The sequence below is a fragment of the Kogia breviceps genome, chromosome 1 (assembly GCF_026419965.1).
Source record: "Kogia breviceps isolate mKogBre1 chromosome 1, mKogBre1 haplotype 1, whole genome shotgun sequence".
NCBI lineage: Eukaryota > Metazoa > Chordata > Mammalia > Artiodactyla > Physeteridae > Kogia > Kogia breviceps.
Window position 1 is genome coordinate 162,528,941 of NC_081310.1, and position 21,654 is coordinate 162,550,594.

The 21,654-nt window shown below is 55.1% G+C and overlaps 1 protein-coding gene across 2 annotated transcripts; it reads right to left on the reverse strand.

Moving 5' to 3' along the window:
* Window positions 1-1,079: 1,079 nt before the first annotated feature.
* On the reverse strand, window positions 1,080-20,689 carry SLC5A9 (solute carrier family 5 member 9). 2 transcript variants are annotated; one of them, XM_059060170.1, is made up of 15 exons: window positions 20,528-20,689; window positions 18,459-18,530; window positions 15,465-15,569; window positions 15,259-15,321; window positions 15,000-15,164; window positions 13,759-13,864; window positions 12,866-12,946; window positions 12,333-12,538; window positions 12,000-12,135; window positions 10,841-10,948; window positions 8,088-8,238; window positions 6,201-6,369; window positions 4,639-4,854; window positions 1,875-2,034; window positions 1,080-1,288 (listed from the first exon to the last, which is right to left on the reverse strand). In XM_059060170.1, exons 1-15 carry the CDS (start codon window positions 20,687-20,689, stop codon window positions 1,080-1,082), a joined length of 2,109 nt encoding a protein of 702 aa, XP_058916153.1. The 2 variants fall into 2 exon arrangements, with proteins under 2 accessions (XP_058916153.1, XP_058916162.1); XM_059060179.1 differs by lacking the exon at window positions 15,259-15,321.
* Window positions 20,690-21,654: the final 965 nt, after the last annotated feature.

Consider the following 21,654-nt stretch of genomic DNA (forward strand, 5'->3'; position numbering starts at 1 on the left):
AACACCTGTTACTTTCTGGGTACAAAGTCACTTGGGATGAGGTCCTTGGTCCCTACCCCCTTGGAGTGCTCAGTCTGGTCCAGGAGGCAAACCTCACAGCACAGCGATCAGTGCTGCCGCAGAAGCAGGTCCAGAGGCTGCGCGAGCAGGAATGGGACTTTGATCCAGTTGTGGACATCCGGCAGCTTCCTGGAGGAGGGACACCCAGGCAAGGTCATGGTGTTTTCCAGAGTAGCCAGATGCCTGGCAGGCAGAGAGAAGGGGCACAGGCGTAGCTGTGGGCCCTCCTAGGCTGTGTGTGCTGTCCCTCTGCAGGGTTTGCTCATAGCACCGAGCAGCCCATCTTGATTCCTCTTGTCTCCAACGTGTCATGTCTTTCCAGCTGGCCTCTGAGTTCCTCAAGGCCTGGAGACTTGGTGCACGTTTGGATGTGAGGGTGGGAAGAGGCAGATTTGAGTGGTGCCAAGGAGAGCTCCCTGCCCAAATGCCATCTGCCACAATGTTTACCCTCCACCCTGGTCCCTCGCTCCTTCGGGTCTGACAGCCACCAGTGCGTAGCCACCAGTGAAAGTATAAGGCCTTCCTGGGGAGATTCTCGCTGGAAATAGGTGACCGGGGATTGGGAGCCAGAGAGTAAAAGAGGGAGAAGTGGGACAAGCAAGGGAAAAGGGTGAGCAAAGATGCATCAGGATTTTTGCAACTTTCTTGCCACTCTTTTTCTTGTATCTTTCACTTTTTGCACCTCATGACACATGGAGAGTAAAAGCTCCTGGACAGACTCACCAGAGGGCAGAAATAGTGTTTTTGAGGTAGGAGTGAAAGGTACTGTAGTGGAGAAGAGTTGGAGTCAGGTGGCCTGATGCGAGGCCTACTGTGTGGCCTGAGCAGACCCAGGGCCCTCTCTGGGCCTCCTGGCTCCGCCCGTCAGTGTACTGGCTGGATGGGGTGCTCTTCAGGGGCTCCTGCAGTCTCAGCCTCTGGGGGCTCAGTGTGGACAGCGAGGTGGGAAGGGAGCCTGTCTCCGGCCGGCCAGGCCTGGCTGTGTTTAACCTGCCTTGGCTGATACCCGGCCTGCAGAGTCACGCAAAATAGCCCCAGAGGAAGATGTTGACGGCCAGCAGGAGGACGGCGTTGATGTTGCAGACGCTTCTCCAGAGCGGCTCCTCCTCGATGCTGGTCAGTTTCTGCTCCAGCGCGGCCTTCTCCGCGGGGCTCAGCGCTTGCTCCGGGGCCCGCGAGAGCCCGCACAGCCAGCCCCAGAGCAGCTGTCCCCAGGACCTGCGTGGGGCTGAGGGACAGAAGTCAGAGGGGAGGAAGGCAGGGGAGCGGCAGGGTGAGCTTGGAGAAAGGAGAGGATGAGAGCGCAGGGCCGGGACGGAGATGGTGAGAAACCCAAGGAGGGAATGAGGCACACGGAAGGGTGCAGAGGCAGGGGGAACAGTCAGCTTAGCCCGGGTGCAAGGTGCGGGCTGGGCGCTGGGCTGGGGCGCCACGCTGAACCCCCAAACCGTCATCTAGCGGAAACATCCCCGTGTTGCAGGGACAGGGGTGTTAAGGGGCGAGGATAAACGAACACAGTTCAACCCAGTTCAGAGCGCACGCCCCGCCTGAGAACCGAACGTCTCAACATGAGGAAGCGCACTTCACAGTGATATAAACCGAATCCTTGCACTATGCTTTATCGGCAATGCGGGCAATATTTCAGCTCTCATCTGCCTTACTCGCTTAATAGCCATTTGGGAAGGGAGGAGGGGTGATATTTTGGGGACTCCCTTAGAGACCCCATCCCCAGTGACCCCCCAGATGGGGTCTTCGGGACCCATGACCTGGTGTCCGTCCCCACTGCTTGCTCCCCCCATGTGCCCTCAGCCTACCTGCAGGCTGTTCCTGGCCGTGCCTGGGCTTCTCTGTCCCTCCGGCCCCTGTAGGACCCTCCCTAGATGGTACGTCCGCTGCCCCTGTTGTGCTCTCCCGCGCCTCCCTCTTGAGCTCAGAGTGAGGACAGTGCCGTGTCCACCACGTCAGGCGAGCGAGCTGGAGGAGAGCAAACAGCCTCGGCTCAGGGACCTTCGGAAGGAAGTGGGGCTGTAGAAAGAGAGGACTCCCCTTCCCGGGAGGACGGCAGAGCAGCGAGGAGAACAAGGAAGGAGCACAGGGCTGTAGGACGAGGCCTGCCTCTGAGGCCTGACTGCCCCGTCCTTGGAAAATCTGAACTCCCTGCACCTGTTCCATACAGGGCTCGTGCCGGGGGCCGAAAACACGGCGAGTCAGGCTGGGCCCCTGACCTCCCGCAGCTCACGGGCAGGGAGAAGCAAGGCCGGACACAGGGAGGCAGGAGGCCCACAGCAGCAGCTCCCGAGGTCGGGCTGAGGAGCTGAGACTACGTGAAACTGGTAGGTACTGGAGAGTCACCACACGCGGGAAGCAGAGGGAAGAGGCTAAGTTCTGGGCTTTAGGAAGATCTCTCAGAGTGAACTGATGAGATCCAGCCTGGAGACAGTTGCAAAAGTGAAACCAGAAAAAATGAGCATTTGAGGTCACGGGGCAGTGGGGGTGGGGGGGCAGTCCCAAGGCTGAGGAGTGAGATCTGCAGGCAGTGGTGACTGACTGGAAGCAGCCGCCATGGTTCTCAGGGCTGCCCTGGACCTTCAGATGCCCCTCATGGAGCTCGAGCCAGCAGGAGGAGGACTGGGCTTGGTGACGGCGGGAGTGAGAGAGAGAGAGAGAGAAAGCCTGGGGGCGGGGGAGTGGTCATTCACACACACACACACACACACACACACACACACACACACACACACACATAGCAGGAGCTTGAAGAGCCTGTAGGACCTCAGAGTGGAGACGCCCACGGATCCCTAGGGAACAATGATATTTAAGGGGCAGGAAGAAAATCCCATGAAGATGACAGAGGAGCAGCCAGAAGGGTGGAAAAACATACAGTGAGCAGAAGAGAGGTCTCCAAGATGCAGGATGTGGGCAGTGGTGTGTGGTTCTCTTCAAAATGCACTTAAGATGAAGATGGAGAAGTGACCAGTAGCAAGGTTGTTGGGGGCGTTGGAGTGAGCGATGCCTGAGTGCACTGGGACCCCAGGCCGACTCAGTGGATTGAGGAGTAGGTGAGAGGGAAGTGGAGGCTGGCGATGGACTCCACTCTTCACAAAGTTTGCTGTTGAGGGTCAGAGAGGGAGACAATTGTACCTGGAGGAGAACAGGAGCCAGGGAGGGGATTTTTAACTGGGAAGGATTTCAGTGAGGGAATGAGACAGCAGATAATGGGGATGCTGAAGGATCAAGCGGTGGGGGGAGATCATTTCAGGAGTGAGCCCCTAGGGAAATCAGTCTCTTGGCTCACCTGTGAATACGCTGCTTGTTTGTAGGAATTCATGACCCTAAGGGTATAGGTCATTTTGCGAACGCTAAAGGTAAGGAGTGTTATTAATTATTTCCACCCAGTGTTTCAAGGACCAACTTCTGGCATGGGTTCTCTTACGGGATGAATACGGTTCCCCCCAAATTCCTATGTTGAAGTCTTACCCCACCCCACTTCAGAGTGTAACTGTATTCGGAGAGAGGGTCTTTAAAGAGGTGATTAAGGTTAAAAGAGGTCTGATGAGGGGGCCCTAAGGACACCAATATGACTGGTGCCCTTAGAAGAGGAGATTTGGACACAGACAGGCACAGGGGAAAGACCACGTGAAGACAGAGAGAAGATGGCCATCTGTGAGCCAAGGAGAGAGGCCTCAGAGGAAGCAACCTGACCAACCCCTTGACTTCTGGCCTCCAGACCTGCAAGGAAATAAAATCCTGTCATTTAAGCCACTCACCCTGTTGTACTTTGTTTGGCAGCCGGAGCAAACTAATACCCTTCTGCTCTAAAGAAAAAAGCTTTCAAAAGACTGAGCATCAGGGCTTCCCTGGTGGCGCAGTGGTTGAGAGTCCGCCTGCCGATGCAGGAGACGCGGGTTCGTGCCCCGGTCCGGGAAGATCCCACATGCCGCGGAGCGGCTGGGCCCGTGAGCCATGGCCGCTGAGCCTGCGCGTCCGGAGCCTGTGCTCCGCAACGGGAGAGGCCACAACAGTGAGAGACCCACGTTACCACAAAACACAAAACAAAACAAAAAGACTGAGCATCGGTGTCTGAGGACTGGTAAATCCATCAGCATGGGAGCGGTGAGGGCTTCAAATCGAGCTCTTACTCTGCTAGACTGTTTCTTCAAGGTCCAACTCAAGTGACGTTGTCGGGAACCCTCCCCTTCCTCCCAGGGGTGACTACCTCTCCTTCCGCCCTCGGCCGCTCCCTTTGAGCTTGGTCCTTCTGCACTTTCTCTTGGGAGAGTAACTGTTGGTGTTGGGGTCTTCCTCCTCCCCCTCCCCATCCCTGCTCCCATGGGCAGTTGCTGGCAGGGACCATTCATCTTTGTAAGCCCAGTTCAGTGCCTGGCACAGAGTAGGTGCCCGCTGAGTAATTTTCCAATTGAATGAATTACTTTTCACCTGGGAATTAACAGCCCAAGGAGCTCACCGTCCCCAGCCATCTGTGATCATAACTCAGTGGAGTGAAAGTCGATGGTGGAATTCCAGGCACTGCGGGTAGGGGAACACTTGGGGGGGCCTCGTTCTGAACACTCCACTTGCCTTTTCCTCCGGGATGGGGGTTGTGCAGAGGCTGACAGTAACGATGACGATGGCCGTGAGCCCACAGAGGAGGAGTGCAAAGTAGAGGTAGTGGAAGTCTCTCAGCACGGCCGGCCTCGGGTCTGCCTCCCCACAGGCTGGGGCGGGGTACGAGAACTCCAGGATCATGCGCAGAAGCCCCACCCCCAGGCCAAATATGAGGCCCCAAAAGGCTCCCTGCGGAGAGAGGACAGTCCAGGGGTGGGATCCAGCGGGGAAACCCGAGGAAGCTAAAAGCCAGGGTTTGGTTTGTCACCGTGTTTGCAAGTCTGCCTGAGTAAGTTCCCCCATGAATGCTGAGGCTTTGTCTTAACCTAAAGGCAGGCAGAGCAGTTTCTTGGAAAAGGCCTGGGTTCCAGAGTCAGACTAGGCTCCACTGCAGAACAATGACTGAAGCAGTGACTCGACCTCACTCACGTGCAATGATAAGCAAATTAATAAGTACTAAGGGTAGGTGCTTAATATTCAACTAGAATGGAATTTGCTTTTGTAATCAGCAGGGAAAGCCAGGATCTTCCTCCCCAGCTTTCTGTTACGATAAATCAGAAATCAGAATTAGAACTCTTCCTTTTTTATTCTTAAAGAAAAGCTCTGGCACCTCCTATATCTCCTCTGTAGCACTGTTGGACCCTAACCTATACCTGTTCCCCATGTATAAGGGTCAGAAGGCTTATATTTTCAAAAATTCTGGAATGAATTCAACCGAGTCCCGGCATGCACTCTAGTTATCAGCAGGGGGACTCGAGCTCTGCAAACAGTAGACCCAGCAGACGCCTGGCTTAACTACTCCAGTGGGGGAGGGGTTTCTACGGTCTCCCTTATGATGGCCCTGGGCTCTCACGTGGCCCCTGTGCCGTCATGTCCACGATGCTCCTTACCTCCCCAAGGTACAGCCAGCAATTCGGGCCTGTCTTTTCTAGGCCATCCTGCGGAGTGACCAAGGTTACCCTCCTGGTACCTCCCAGGGTCTGTTAGATTTCAGTGCAGTTTCATGAACAGCACATATGCAGGCACCCCTGTAAGCTCACCCTTTGTTTCATCATCCTCTTTGCTGTTATTTTGCCAACATGTAGAACCCTAGCGTGTTAGAGAGCTTCCCGCCTGCTTGGGCTTTTACACACACCCGTTCCTCATGTCTGGAAGACTCTTTCCTCACCCATTAATCAATCCTTCAGATCTCAGCTCAGAAGTCACTTTGTGACCCCCTCCCAGGCGTCCCGTAGGTTAGGTGTTCCTGCTCTTTGCTCTCATGGCAGCTATCATACTCTGCTATTATTGCATATCGAGACCTCTTTCCTCCCACTGGCCCAGTGATGGCAGACCTGTGTGAACTGTGTAAACCATTGCATCCCTGGAGCCTCCATAGTGGGAATGATTAATGTTTGCTGAGTGAATGAGTAAATCTAGACCCGATGCTATGGCTGGGGAGACGGAAGCCTGGAGGGGGCAGTCCAGGTTATGGACAGACTAGCTCTCCTGACCCTCTGGTGTTCTGGGAGAGACAGGTGCACTGCTGCACTCACAGGCTCTGTGACCCTCTTGCAGAAGATGGCCAGCAGGAAGAGGGCAGTGATGGGCGGGGCCAGGTAGCTGGTGACAGACTGGATGTAGTCGAAGAGCTGCCCGCTGTTGGAGCTTTGGATGACGGGGACCCAGAGGATGCTGATGACGACCAGGAACACCACAAACACTCTGCCAGGAGAGAACAGGGCACTGTGAAGAGCGCTCAGCGCGGCATGGCATGGGGGGCAGGTGAAGGTGATGTACGGGAACCAGGAAGGGAGAAAGGAGGGGAATGCATGGTCGCTATATCAGAGAAGACAGGAGCACAAATGTAAAGATTCCAGAAAGTTAGACTCTTAAAATCCCAGAATATCAGAATTAGAGAATCCAAAAACCCCCCAATGGGCTTCCCTGGTGGCGCAGTGGTTGAGAGTCCACCTGCCGATGCAGGGGACGCAGGTTCGTGCCCCTGTCCGGGAAGATCCCACATGCCCTGGAGTGGCTGGGCCCGTGAGCCACACAACAGTGAGAGGCCCGCGTACTGGAAAAAAAAAAAAAAAAAAAAAAAAAAAAAAACCCAAATTTTTAAATTAGATCCCTTTGAAGGTGTGTAGAGCATCTGCTTTCAGGAAGAAATCCATTCCTTTCCCCTTCACCACCCACCTGAGTAAATGGCCTCTGGTTGAAAAACTTTTCTTGGGTGTGTTGGGTGCAATGATGCATATTGCCAGGAGATGGTGTCCAAACCTCACTGACTGATGAAATCAGGGGCAGTAAGACTTGGCAGGTGAGCAAAGAGATAAAAGGATTCTGCACACCTGTCCTCGTCTCTCCTTTCCCTGCCATTTTCTCTCTCTCAGGCCACACTAGAGCAGCAGCCAAACGGCAGGAGCTTCCGGCCATTCACACCCCTCTTATCCCCCACCCCTTTGTACAATCTGTCCTGCGCTCAGATCCTTTGATGGTCAGTCCCTGTGCGTGGGGCTGGAATGCACAGATGAGCGGGCCGTAGGGATCCATGGCAGCCGTGGACAGAAGGCATCGTGACGGAAGGAACAGTGAATGCAAAGGCAGGGAGATGGAAAAGAGCAAGTTATCTAAACTCAAGTAGAGAATGAACACGTCAGTCCAGAAACCTGAGTTGTAGAGCCTTAAATTATGAAGCAAAGATTTCAGAAAGGGCCTCTTAACTTTGTGTAAAGTATAAATGCCCAACCCAGGGAGAAAAAGAAAAAATAGCCACCAAGTTATGTTTTGAAAGGCATAAAATGAATACCTATGAGATAAAGTTCAAAATTTTCCGCTGAGTGTTCAAAGCCCTGCATCCTTTGGAGACAAGCTTCCTATGAACACCTCCATCGATGTGGGTCCCTCACTGCATTACATGTTTCTGCTTTTCTCATTAAACTGTGTGCACCTTCAGGGCAGGACCATATAAGTCGCCCCTGTGTCACCAGCACAAAGGTATGATGCAGGATGCATGCTCGCGGTGAGACTGAGGGAGTAAATAGTCTTTCTGTTATCCTGGGATGACATCCAGAGCTGGTCTGGAAGACACTGGGGGCGAGCTGCTTGCTAACTTCTTTCCATCTATACAGTTCATCTTTCACTGATTCAGTGCTTTGTCAGCTTCTCTCATTTACCCTCTTGATCAGTTCCAAGATAAAGTTGAACAGGCAGGGAAGAGATTTTTTTTCCTTATTCTGGAGGGAGGGGAGTGGTCCAGAGCTGGGGAGGAACTCACCTGAGGTCATGTAGAAAGTTGGCGCTAGGAACCAGGGGCTCTGACTGCCAGTGCAGGGCCCAGACCCAGCCGCATCTCCTTGGGGTAACCCAGGGCGGGGAGGAGAGGGGAGAGGGGTTTTGCCTACAGGGAGGGGGTGCTCCGGAAGGATGGGCCAGCGTACCTGCCCACCACCATCAGCTCCTGCTCTGTTGCCTGTCTGCGGAAGCGCTGCCACACGTCAATGGCAAACAGGGTACTGCTGCTGTTGAAGATGGAGGTGAGTGAGCTCATGAGGGCGGCCATGATCACTGCGATCATCAGGCCCCGCAGACCTGGGGAGAGAAGAGGTCTCTCTGGACAGCTGGCCCGTTAAGGCCAGCTCGGCCAGCAACCATGGAGGCTGCCAGCATCCAGCAGAATCAGGAGTTTAGGGGAGGGGAAGGGATGGGGACGGTGTTGAATGAGGTGCCCAACCAGGAATCCTGGAGACCCATAGCACTAGAGGCCGGGTTCTGGCCACACTCTACCTCTGCCGCCCCCTGTGGCCTGGGCCGAGTCATCTGTCCTCCCTGAGCCTCAGTTTCCTCATCTGCACTATTAAGGGATGTGAGACTAGCTGATCTTTAAGGTCCTCTGCAGACTGGACAGCTCGGTCTGGGTTTTAAACCTTGTAGACACTTGGTTAGTGGGCCCTGGTAGGGAGGAGGGTGACTGTTAATTATTGAGTGGTTTTTTTCAGCGTTTTGTACCTTTTTCATTGACGCTATGATACCAGGCTAAAGCTCCAGCTTGGGAGGCAGAAGCCCTGGAACTTTTTGAAGGTTTTATTTTAATTAATTATTTATTTATTTTAATTTTTAATACAAATTTTAAAGGTTACTTTCCATTTTCAGTTACTACAACACGTTGGCCACATTCCCCATTTTGTACAGTAAATCTTTGAGCCTATCTTACACCCAACAATTTGTGCCTCTCAGTCCCCCACCCCAATGTCCTCCCGCTCCAGGAATCACTAGTTCCTTCCCTATAACTGAGTCTGCTTCTTTTTTTGTTATATTCACTAGTTTTTGGGGTTTTTTAGCGTCAACATATAAGTGATATTACGCAGTACTTGTCTTTCTCTATCTGACTTATTTCATTTAACATAATGCCCTCCAAGTCCATCCACATTGCTGCAAATAGCAAAATTTCATTCTTTTTTTATGTCTGAGTTATATTCCATTGTGTATATATACACCATCTTTATTCATTCATCTGCTGATGGACACTTAGGTTACTTCCATATCTTGGCAATTATAAATAGTGCTGCTATAAACATTGGGGTGCGTGTATCTTTTTGAATTAGTATTTTGGGGTTTTGGGGGATATATACTCACAGGAGTGGCATTGCTGGGTCTTATGGTAGTTATACTTTTAGTTTTTTGAGAAACCTCCATACTGTTTTCCACAGGCAGAAGCCATGGGTTTGATTCCTGGTTCTGCAAGGAACTAGCTGTGTGATCTTTGGACTAGTTCTGACCCTTTCTGGGCCTGTTTTCAACCTGTAACAAGGGAGAGTGGGGCCCACTGATATCTCAAGTCTCTATGATTCTGATGAGGAAGCATCTAGAAACACGACTCCCTGGCCAGCCCCACCTCAGTCCTCTTTCCCCTCAGTCCAAATATTTAACCACCTCCTGCATGCCTCCCCGGATGACACAAAGTGTCCCAAATCTAGGCTAGCATCTTCGTCTGGGGCCCCTGCTTCTTCCTTTGGTTAATGATATGTTTCTGGTCTCTAACAAGACCCCTCCAGGTTATTCTGGACACCTTCCTCTGCCTTCCTTCCACCCCACCTGCCTCAGCCAGTTCCTCTGTGGCTGCTCTGGCATAGCTGGGCCTCCACCCCCATCTCCACTATTTCTTGGATTCATTTCTTGTTCTACTGGAGGGAGGGAATAACTCAACTTCCCTCCATAAACCTGCCTTTCTTTCTATGTCCCCAGTCTCACTATCATTGTAAACTCAAGACCTGCAAAGCTCTGTTTGGATCCCTCTGTCTTCCTTGTCCCTCAAATACAATCAGTCATCAAGTCCTGTCAATTCTATCTCACAAATATCATCTAAACCCTTTCTGTCCATCCCTAAAGACACTGACCTGGTCCAAGCCACCACGACTGCCTTGACCACTGAAAATCCCTGAGGATCTATCTCCCTGCCTCCCCCTGAGCTGAACCCTCCGTGCAGAGTGATCCTTCTAAAACACACATCCAATCACGCACGCTGGCCTGAAGCCCACGGTGACCCTCCGCTGCCCTCGGAATAAAGGTCACGCTGCACCGTGGGGCATGGCCACCAAGTCCTCCCCACAAAGGCGGTCTTCATTCCTGCTGCATCTGAGCCCACACTGGCGACTTTCAGTTCAGATTTCACACTCTCTCATCCCTGGGCCTTTGCACATGCGGGCCCTCATCCCCGGAACGGCATTTCCCATGGCCCTCCACCTCTGTGCCTAAGATGTTCCCCAGCGCTCAGGTCCATTGCCTCTCCTCTGGGAAACCTTCCTCCACGTTCCTCCAAAGTGGGTCAGGTGCCTCCTTAGGGCTCCCTCAGCCCCACCGTGTCCCCACACTGGTCACATTGTATTGTACCTTCTGCCTGGGTACCCTGCAGACTGCACTGAGCCCGAGAGCAGGGGCCAGCCTGTGATCTCTGCATGCCCAGAACCAGGGCACAGAGTAGTACCCTACAGATGCTTGTGAAAAGTGTGTGTGTGTGTGTGTGTGTGTGTGTGTGTGTGTGTGTGTGTGTGTATTAGGAACGGGGGCACGGAGGTGAATGTTTTCATTTTCTCTTCCCATCCATGACCATCCTAATGCAATCCCTCTTGGGCAGTGGGAGTTGGATGAGGCTGGAAAGCTGGTGTGCAGCGTGGTGTGGGGGGATGGGACTTACCCACGGGCATGAGAGCCATGACCAGCTTGGGGTAGGCAATGTTGGAACATCCCACGCGGGCCCCGCAGATCCTTTGGCAGACGTCAGGGTCCACGCAGCCCACTTCATCTGCAGAAGAAGTGATGGCAGTCAGAGCTAAATCATCCCGTGCCTTCTCTGGCTGGCCCAATACCTGCTTTCTGACCCCGTAGGGAAAGGGTTCACTGGTGACTGGTTGAGTCAGTGGCTAGAGGGTCAAAGGGCGGGTGGATGTTGGGTCCTGTGATTTAGGAGTGTCTGGTAGACTTCTCAACCACATACTACCCTGCACAAACCTGATAGACTCCTTTGGGTTTTTTTTTTTTTTTTTTTTTTTTTTGCGGTATGCGGGCCTCTCACTGTTGTGGCCTCTCCCGTTGCGGAGCACAGGCTCCGGACGCACAGGCTCAGCGGCCATGGCTCACGGGCTTAGTTGCTCCGCGGCATGTGGGATCTTCCCGGACCAGGGCACGAACCCGTGTCTCCTGCATCGGCAGGCGGACTCTCAACCACTGCGCCACCAGGGAAGCCCCTCCTTTGGGTTTTTAGGCCTTACATCTTAATAAAAGGCAAATGTCCTTGCAAGACACTATGAATGCCTCAATGGGTCTTTCCCTCATAGAGAGAAAGCAGGATGTTAAAATGACATTCAGATACAAATTTCCTCTACTGATATACACACTGCATGTTTGGCCCACAAAGCCTAACGAACTTACTATGTGTTAATTTTTTTTAATATAAATTTATTTCTTTTGGGCTGCATTGGGTCTTCGTTGCCGCACGCAGGCTTTCTTTTTCGCTGCGGGTGAGCAGGGGCTAATCTTCGTCGCGGCGCGCGAGCTTCTCATTGTGGTGGCTTCTCCTGTTGTGGAGCACGGGCTCTAGGCGCGTGGGCTTCAGTAGTTGTGGCACACGGGCTCAGTAGCTGTGGCTCATGGGCTCAGTAATTGTGGCTCACGGGTTTAGTTGCTCCGCGGCACGTGGGATCTTCCCGGACCAGGGCTCGAACCCGTGTCCCCTGCATTGGCAGGCGGATTCTTAACCACTGCGCCGCCAGGGAAGCCCTTACTATGTGTTCTTAATAGAAAGTGTGTGGCCCTTGCTCTGGTCCAACTTTGCCCGGAGGGAGACTAGCTCTTACCTGGGTACAGGGACCGGCTGATCATGCCAGGCATGACGATGAAGAACATGGGAAGTATCTTCAGGTAGCCCCCCAGCACGGAGCCCCCCTTGGCATGGGACAGACTCTTGGCGGAGAGAGACCGCTGCACAATGACCTGAAAAGACAGCAGTGCAGGAGCGCCAGTTGGGCCTGCTCGGCTTCCGCTCAGCTCCAGCGAGCCCCAGCGTGGGGACTGTGCCCCATACCTGTTCCCGACCCAGTCCCAGCCCTCTGGGCATCCACATGCCCAGTCTGCCCGCAGGAGCCACCCCAGTTTGTGGTGGGCTGGGCCAGGCTTGGTTAGGGCATCACCTGGTCGGTGCACCAGCACCACGTGGCCAGCACTGTGAGCCCGAAAATGAGGCCTGGCCAAGGGATGTCCCCGCTCACAGGGTCCCGGAGCATGTGGAAGGCGTCGGGCTGGGGGAGGTGACAGGTGGTGTTGGGGACTGTGACATTAGGGATGGCTTGCCTGTACCTCTGCTCCAGGCCTGGGTACCAGCCCACCTCTTGAAAGCCTGCAGGGAGACACCACTGCGAGTGAAACAGCCCTGAGGCCCCACTGGGTCTGTCACATGCCCCAGCTCCCTGGATCCCAGTCCTGTGTGGGACCCCTGAGCTTGGAACTCGTATGGGACTTGGGAATGAGAGATGGGGTGGCACCCAGGCTCGAGGCCCCTGGTTTGGAGTAGAGAGAATCTTGCTCTTTGGGAGCCCTGGGCCTGGAGGGGGGACATGGCTCTGTGCTCTGCAAAGTTCTGATCAGACCGTGATGGTGACAGCCAGAGAGAGATCAGAGAGGAGTTTACAGGGGAGGGTGGGATATATTCTGGACTCTTCCTTACCCAGAAACATGAGGACCAGGGCTCCCCCCACCATGATCACCGTCTGCAGAGTGTCTGTGTAGATCACGGCCATGAGGCCCCCTGGGGACCAAGGATTGGGCTCATCAGCACGGGCAGGGGGTTTCTCTCAGGGCGCCCGCCCTGTGCTGGGCCACACTGGGGAGACCAGAGGACACACGGAGTCCTCAGCGGATGGACTCTGGCCGCTGCCTTCCCCGCCCCTCGTGCTCCATGGGCCCGCCCAGAAGGTAGAGGCTGGTACAGTCACAGGCCCTCAGGTCCCTCTCTTTCTGTCCCGACGGCCTCTGGCTGTTGTTTGGTAATATCCCAAGTCTTTTCCTTTACTGTGCTGTTAGCTCCACCTGGAGGCCTGCCTCCCTCCCCACCCCAATGCCCATTTAAAGCCCCCCATCTTTCCAGGCCATCGCAGCCAGGAGTAAGTCTGCCGGAGCCTGTGTCCCGGGAGCCCAGGCCTGTGTGATGGGCTCTGGAGGAGACGGGAGAAGGCATGCTTGTGGCTCTTGTCCAGAGCAGCCCGTGGTGACTCTAGCCCGGGTGACAGTGCCTCGACCTCCACCCTATTCCCTGCTGTCGGTCTTCCTCTGTATCTCCTTCCCTGGCTCTCTCGGGATGGCTCTGTTTCCTCCTGTTTCTGCCCTTCCTGTCTCCCCTTTTCTCTGTTGCGCTGAGTCTTTCCGCCTTTTCCTCTGATTCTGCATCTCTATCTGCCTCCCTCTTTGTTCCCTCCAGTTTCTCCTTCTCACTCTCCCGGTCAGTTTTCACTCTGTTCCTCCCTGGACCTCTGTGTCCCTGCCATCCGGCGCTTCCCTCTCCACCTGTCCCTTCCTCTGCTCCTGGCGCCTGCACCCGACGTGACCTCCCCTCGGCCCTACCTGTGATGGTATAGACAGCCGTCACCAACAGCAGGATCACAGTGGAGAGGTAAAGGTTCCAGCCCAAGGCCATCTGGATGAAGAGGGCTCCAGAGAAGATGTCAGTCTGCAGAGACAGCGACCCAGGAGTCCAGGTCACCCAAGGCCCTCTGTGTGGTCACCGGGGTATGTCACCTTCCTGCGCAGCAATACCAGGTGCTGTCGGCCCTCAGGGTGCGCTGAAGATGAGCCTTACGTGCCATGCTCAGGAGGATGGGCTTGGCCTACAAACACTGAGGAGCCGTGGAGACTAAAGCAGAGGAGCACCGCAGACAACTCTGAGCCTGAGAACCATGTGATCTGGCAGCACTTCCAAGGTCATGCGCTGGCGGGGAAGGGATGAAGTGGTACACAGAGGAAGTGAGACAGGAACTGGGGTCGGGCGGTGGGGGGAAGAGGCCACTGGGGGAGAGGGTGGGAACCTAGGGGGTCCCTGACTGCTCCCTGAAGGAGCACCGGCCCGCTCAGCTGCCAGATGGGCCCGTGGCTGACCTGACGGGCAGGTGCCCCAGTGCAGATGACACAGGTCCTGGATACCCACAGGTTTGGGTTTATTGGAGGACTTGGGGTCGCAGCCTTTGCCTGAGCGGATTTAGGGTTATTTACAAGTGTTGATGGAACAAGAGGCTGTAATTTTTCCAGCCCTAGACCTGCCAAACCTGAATGATTCAGTTCGCTTCAGGGCATACTTGCTGGTTCCTTTGCATGAGTGTTCTGTGACCCATGACAAGGCTACTACATGACAGAGCCTCAGGAGGCCTCAACTGGGCCACAGAACCCAAGCGTTAGTTCCAGCCCCAGAGCTAGTGCTCTGTGTAGACCTGGGCAAATCGTTTGACCTGGGTTTCTCTTCTGAGTTGAGGTCAACAGAGGAAGAATAGGTCCTTTCTAATGGTAACATTCTAGGCAATTAATGCTCGGGGCTGAATGAAGAATCAATTAATGGAAAGTGAGTGAATGAATTCTAGATTGCGAGTTCTTTGGCTAGAGGGACTCTCATTCACTCAACAAACATTTCTCATTCATCTCTAATTACCCTGCTGCAGAGGGGGAGCATGTGAGGAAGGGGTGTGGATTTATCCTCCCTTTCTATTCTCCTTCCTCTTCCATGCATTCAACCATCCATCCATCCAGCAACAAGCTGTGCCCTCTCCTAAGCATTTTCAGAGAGACGTGATGGCCACACGGGAGCAGGTACTCACTGAAATCTTGGTGAAGATGTAGAGGATGAGAGAAAGGACAGACATATACACCTGGATCCTCTGGCCCCCGAATCGCTTCTTCAGGTACTGCGGCATTGTGACCACACCGGCTGCGATGTACACGGGGACAAAGATCCAGCCAAGGGCCAGAAGCAGCCAGGTTGCCTGGGAGAGTGGGGAGAAAAAGGGATCCATGTTCTAGATGCAGATGGAGGGGTGGTCTGGGCAGAGGAGAGCCCTGGGCAGGGAGGTAAGGGACCAGAGGCCTGATCTCAGTCCTGTGTGACCTCTGATGAGGTCCTCCAGCCTTTGGTTTCCTCATCTGTAAAATGGGTTCTCAATTCACCATGCAGCTTCCCCAAGCACCTCTGAGGTTCCTCTTAGCACTAAGGCTGGGGGTGGGGTGGGGTGGGGTGGGTTAAAACCCCCTTTATCCATGAGAATCCTCCAGGCCAACTTCCTTACATTCCACTCAAAGCCACCCACAGCAAGGCCTCCAGCGGCCCCTGTCCCAGCCAGGCCGATGAACAAACCGCTGCCCACATTGCTGGACATCAGAGATGCTCCGATCTGTAAGGCACAAGTGGGGCCAAGGGTCAGAGGTCAGTTTCCATTTGAATCCATCTGTAGTCAAAAGTATGAGCTTCAGGATCTGGGAAAGAGGCAGAGAGAGAGCAGAACCTGAACTCAGGAAACGTGAGATCAGAGGGCGGAGATGCAGTGGGGCAGCAATGAGAAGAGGAATGGAACTGATATTGATTAGGCACTTACTGTATACCAGGCAATGTGCTAGGCATTTTATAGGCACTAATACACTTAATCTCCACAAAGATTTGGAGGGATGGGTATTAATCTTTCCACTTTCCAGAGGAAGGAGTTAATGTTAGGAGAGATGAAGTCACTGGCTCCAGGCCACCCAGTGAGTGAGAGGCAAAGTGGGAAAGAAGAGAAGCCATGGGAAGCAGGGTCCTTGGAGGGAGGATAAAGCTCTGCTCTGGGACCATGGATCTAAGGGCCTCCAGAGAGAAGGAAGCTGAAGGGAGAAGGGGAGTCCCCCACGAGAGGGATGGGGGAGGCCCTCTGCCACCCGGTTCCGGCAGGTGCCAGGGCAGGGCCAAGCAACGAGAGGAGCCGCGGGGTTGAGCACAGCCCAGGCCAGCCCCCCAAATTAATTTTTCTCCAGGAGGCAGCCAACTACTCTGAGGCAATAGGAGGTGATGCCAGTTAGATAGATGACGTCCACAGTCATAGCACTCAGTACTTGAACGGCATGGCCAAGTGTCTGCTTCTGTTCTAAATATATTAACTCACCAACTCCTCACGACAACCCCATGAGGGAAGCTCTGCTATTATCCCCATTCTACTTGGGGAAACTGAGGCACAGGCAAATAACTTGCTCAAGTTCCAGAACTGATAAGTGACAGTCGAAATGAGGATTTCGACTCTGGCCACCTGCCTCCAGTCATCACTGCTCGATGGGTGCTAGGCCTTAGTAAGCATTCATTAGTGTTGTCTGTTATTGTGAGATGGGATCCTTCATTGGGAGGGGTGAGGGACTGGGAGCTGGAGGGGAAGAGCCAGTCTTGTACCCTGTGTCACCTTAATAAAACGGTGGTGCTGGGCAGTAGAAAGTGAGAAGAAGGGAAAGCACCGAGACATTGAGAGAAGACGAGGCACAGTGCAAAGGCACAGAGATAACAGTCGGCCTGATGTTGCTGAGGGCTTTGAGCCACCCCTCCGCCCCCGCGCGCACACGACGCATACACACACACACACACACACACTCCCTCCCTCTCTTAGGTGTTCCTGGGGCTGCTGCAGGCTGGGCTGGATCACTCAGTCACAGCAGAGAGCACAGGGCCTCCTCCTGTGGAAGAAGAGGCCCCCCAGGCTGCTCTCGAGGACCCTGCCCAGGCCTCCCAGTGCATCACTCAAGGAGCCACCAACAAGGTCGGCAGGGGACCCCACGGGCCCGTCTGAGGTGGGGATGCAGCTGCCCCTTCTCCTCTCGGGGCACAGGGAGGGGAAAGAGGCACCTCTCAGGACTGGCTGAGTAGGGACGCGTGCAAAGCTGTTGGACGATCATCACAGACACCAGACACACACGTTCCAGCGGGGCGGTGGCTCTGAGATTCCCTCAGCCACAGCTGCTTCTGCCCCGGCCTTGGGCTGAAGCTGCTCTCAGTGCAGGCGGCTCAGCTCACAGCCCCGTCCCCCCGAGGAGGGCACCACCACATCCTCTTTCCCACGTGCACGTGCCCACGTCCCGCTCCGTCACCATCTCTGGGGCACCCCCTCCTGCTCGGAGGCCTCGGGTTTCCTCACACCCCAGAGCTCTGCTCTCCGCAGGACTGAACGTGCAGGCCGGCCCCCTACTGGTTCTCCTGGATGGACCAGAGGAGACCTGACCTGTCCCAATTCTGTGCCTCCCAATGACTCGTTTCCAGGGCTGTGATTTGGGGGTAGGGTGGGGGGATCAGATGATCAGAAAGGCCTCCGAGGGGTTTTCATTCTTCTGATGAGGGGTGTCTGACGGCACCAGTGACCCTGTCCCCGTCCCTGTGAGCTGCCAGGCCCACAGCCACACGCATCCCTGGACATTCTGACACGCTCCTTTGATCCTCACCTCTCCCCGTCCCAGACACCTGAACCTTCCAGAGAACCCTGCAGGTTTCCTGGGTTCCTCTGCTGTTTGGTGAGTCTGTGGCCAGCGGTGGGCAGGGAGGGCGGCGAGAACAAAGACAGGGGCGTGCAGAGGGCCGGTGGTGTGCGGGTGCGGGTGTGTGTGCGCTCACACGCCACGTGTGAGGTGTGCGTGCCTGGGCTTGAGCCCAGCTTCAGTGGCCCCTGGGGCTGAGGGCTCCGCTGTTAGTTTGGAAGCAGGCCTCACCTCCCTCCGTCCTATTTCAGGAAGAGGAAGTTAGCTTTGAGGACCAGAAGGAACAAGTGGGGAGGCCTGATGGGAGGGACTGGGATTCAAAAGATCAGTTCCTGTGATGGGTGGGATTTTACCTCTAGGATTTCCCTCATTTAACTGCTCTTCAGTATTTATGTGTCACTTTCCCAAGAAAATCTTTCCTAATCCCACTTCCACTGTCTGCAGGTTAGAGGCCTCCCCCGGACATCCACAGGCCCCATGCTCCCCTCCAGCTCGGCAGCCATCGAGTTGGTTATGAGTCTGTCTGCCCCTCTCCACCCTGAGCTCCTCTGGGACGGGAACACTCTGAGTGGCTCTGTAGGTCCAGCGTCCGGCCTGGGACCCACACTTAGGAGGCGACCTGGGCACGCAGGTCCCAGCTGTGGGTTTGCAAGCTCTCTCAGGTTGCCTGGTGCCTCTGGACCAGAGAGAAGGAGCCCAGAGCCAGGAACCCCCTTGGGGGCTGTAGCCTTGGTCCAAGCAGGAGTAGGTGAGGCGGGAGCTGGGGGAAGGGGGGAGGGGCGGGAGGAAGCTCGACTCACTGGCCACCAGCTTATGGACCTTCCCGCCAGGAAGTAGCCGCCAATGGTCCCTCGGCTGGCACGGATGGACGACTGGAAAGGAAATGGCAAGAGTTAGGATTTCCCGAGCCTCCCCCAGGCTCTGCCCTCTGCCCCAGATTCCCTGCCCCTCGAGGCAGGCACGGTGGGGACACAGGGGGTGGGAACTGAGGCTGAAGCGTTCGCCATCTTTAAGCTATGTGGCTTTGGGGACGTCAGCTCCCCTCTCTGGGCCTCCCTGCTCATCGCCCAGGGCTGGTGTGAAGAACAAAGGAGCTAATGGGGTGTGTGTGTGTGTGTGTGTGTGTGTGTGTGTGTGTGTGAGAAACGCCCTCACGAATGTATGGCGCTGTTCTTGTGCACAGATTATTGCCATTGTACACTCTTGTGTCCTATCCTGCTCCCCCATCCCGGTCCAAACGTTGCTTCAGGAAATGAGTTGAGGTCTCATCCTCAGGCTACCGTGGCAGGGAGACTGCCTTGTCCCCTCCGCCCAGCCAGACTCCCACTCGGGAGGCTGGGAGGATGCAAAGCACTCGGGCCCCAGACAGAGGCAGGACTCTTCTCGGGGGCGTCTCCTGCTCCGGCCTGATGTCAGACCACACCACTGAGGTCCACCCATGACCCTGGAGAGCAAACCCTCTCCTTCACTGGGAGGTGGTCAGTAGTGACCTGTTTGAGGAATTACTCTGAAGACTGAAAGGGGGTGGGGAATGAAAGAACTTTCTCTCAGATGCAGGGGGTGAGTACAGGGCAGCGGGTTGGGGAAGATAAACGTAACGCCCTTATTGGATGCTGAAGCCAGGCATCTGATTGGGTCTGCAGACAAGAGAAATACCTGAAGGAGGGGAAGGGAGAGGGAAATTGAAAGAAGCTTCTCTTTCCCCAAGAGAAGGTGACAGATTAGTCACTAGGGCATGACTGGTGTGCAGGGCTTGCTGCTTGTCAAACCTTTGCTTGGACTTTCCTGTGCCACCTCTGGTCTTTGGGGAGGACGGATGAACAGAAATAATTTACATTACAGGTGAGGAAATGGAGGTCCCCTAATGGGAAGCAACTTGTCCAAAGTCACAGGGGAGTTTCTGCTTTTCGCGGCTGTCCACCTCCAGGGAGCCAGCGAGCCTCTGTTTGCCCATCTGTCCCTCACACACCCTGGGAAGCAGGGACAGTTCATCCCACTTTACAGATGAGGAGACTGAGGCCCAGAGATGGTTCTTGACCTTACCACAGCCTCAAAAGTGACCACCTGGGGCTCAAATCACTCTCTGCCTCACAGTGGAGTCTAAAGGTGCTGGCATTTCCCTCAAATGCTGCAGAGATAACAGCGGTCATTTATTGCTGCAGGCTGTGTGCTGGGCACTGTGCCAGATCCTTAAATGTGTCACACTCCTAAATGGTCAGCGCCACTTTACCTCATAGACCTTTATACTCTCATTGTCCAGATAAGGAAACTAAGGCTCCGTATGTTCCCAGGGCTGTGCGGCCCTACCTGTTGGAGTTGACATCTGAACTCAGAGCTCCCCGACCTCCAAGCCTGGCGCCCATCCAGGGCACTGAGCCTCTGGTGAGCAGTGGAGAACAGAAGCATGTTGGGATCTGCCTGGCTCCCTTCCCGTGAGACACGCACCCCAGCTCCTTTAGAAAGCACGGCTCCTTGCCAAGGGACCATCTGGTGGAAGGTGTGGTGGGTCCAGGAGTCAAGCATTCGCATAGCTGAGGATGCTGGCGTGTGGAAGAGGGCAGGAATGGGACGCAGGGAGGCCAGGGATGCATGGGGCCACAGGAGCAGATGCACAGGGACAGGGAGTCGGGCGGGAGATTGGGGCTCGCTGTGTGAGCTCTGGCAGCTCACAGCCCTCTCTGGGCCTCAGTTGCCCATCTCTGAAAGGAGGGGTTGGAGAGGATGATCCCTTAAGGTCCTTCTACATCAGCCCCTGTGCTCCCTGGACACGCCTCCCATCTGCCCACCCCTGCCCCCAGCTCCATGACCAGCCACTGAGGAGAGCCTGCCTTTGCCTCCCCTGCCCACCCCCAACCTCCGGGCTACTCACCCAGACCCCCACGCCAATGACGAAGACAAAGTAGACGACCAGGACCGCGATGTCGTAGGCATGCAGGCTGACTCCAGGACCCAGTGCTGAGCGTGGAACTGTCGCAGTGCTGGCCCCATTTCCCGAAGCTCCAGGCCCCATTGCTGCCAGCTCCATGCTCATCTGCCAATCAGTCACCACCAGGCTGGACTTTGAGGCGCTCCTGGTTTCATTCCTTTCCTTTAATGATTAAACAGCCCCAAGCGCCACTGGCCAATGAGAAAGCTCTGAGCCCCCTTGGCACATAAAGTCCTGGCCCCCCTTTTCCCCTTACTGCCAGCTCCACCTTCTGCAGGCCTCTGTCCCTTTCCCTGAGCCCGCTACACACACACTTGCACACTCACACACACATGCACGTGTACACATGTGCACGCGTGCACGCTCCCACCCCGGAGAGGAACAGGAACAGGAAGAGCAGAGAGAAAGGAGAAGAGTCTTGGCAGCCTGGACTGGGAGGGACTTCAGAATCAAGGTGCTCGAGCTCCTGCTTGTGCGGAGGAGAAACTGAGGCCCAGGGAGGAGAGGGATGCAGGGAAGTAAAGGCAGAGCTGGGCCTGGAGTCGGGGTTTCTTAATGGTCAGATCCACGCACTTCCCTTGTGCCCAGTGGAAGGGACACGGGAGAACGGGGTCTGCTCTGACCCTCGCAAAGGGCCCCTGTGTCACGTGCTCCCACCTCCTACCCACCCAGCTGTCACTTGCCTTTTTTTTTTTTTTTTTTTTTTTTTTTTTTTTTTTTTTTGCGGTATGCGGACCTCTCACTGCTGTGGCCTCTCCCCTCGTGGAGCACAGGCTCCGGACGCGCAGGCCCAGCGGCCATGGCTCACGGGCCCAGCCGCTCCGCGGCATGTGGGATCTTCCCGGACCGGGGCACGAACCCGCGTCCCCTGCATCGGCAGGCGGACTCCCAACCACTGCGCCACCAGGGAAGCCCAACCCCTTTTTGTACAACGTAGGAAACTGAGGCCTGGGCAGAGATGTGGTTTATTCCCAGCTACAGAGCAAGGCTAGAATTCACATCTGCTGGGTCCACACTCCTGCCCTGTGCTGTGATAAAGGAGTGCTCCCAGAAAGGACAGAGGGCATCCT

Coding starts and splice junctions, on each gene's coding strand:
- SLC5A9 (XM_059060170.1), bottom strand. CDS start 20,689: ATGAGCATGGAGCTGGCAGCAATGGGGCCTGGAGCTTCGGGAAATGGG. Junction 12,136..12,332: donor GGTGCTGGTGCACCGACCAG/GTGATGCCCTAA, acceptor CTGTCTTTTCAG/GTCATTGTGCAGCGGTCTCT. Junction 4,855..6,200: donor GCAAGAGGGTCACAGAGCCT/GTGAGTGCAGCA, acceptor CTCTCTCCGCAG/GGAGCCTTTTGGGGCCTCAT.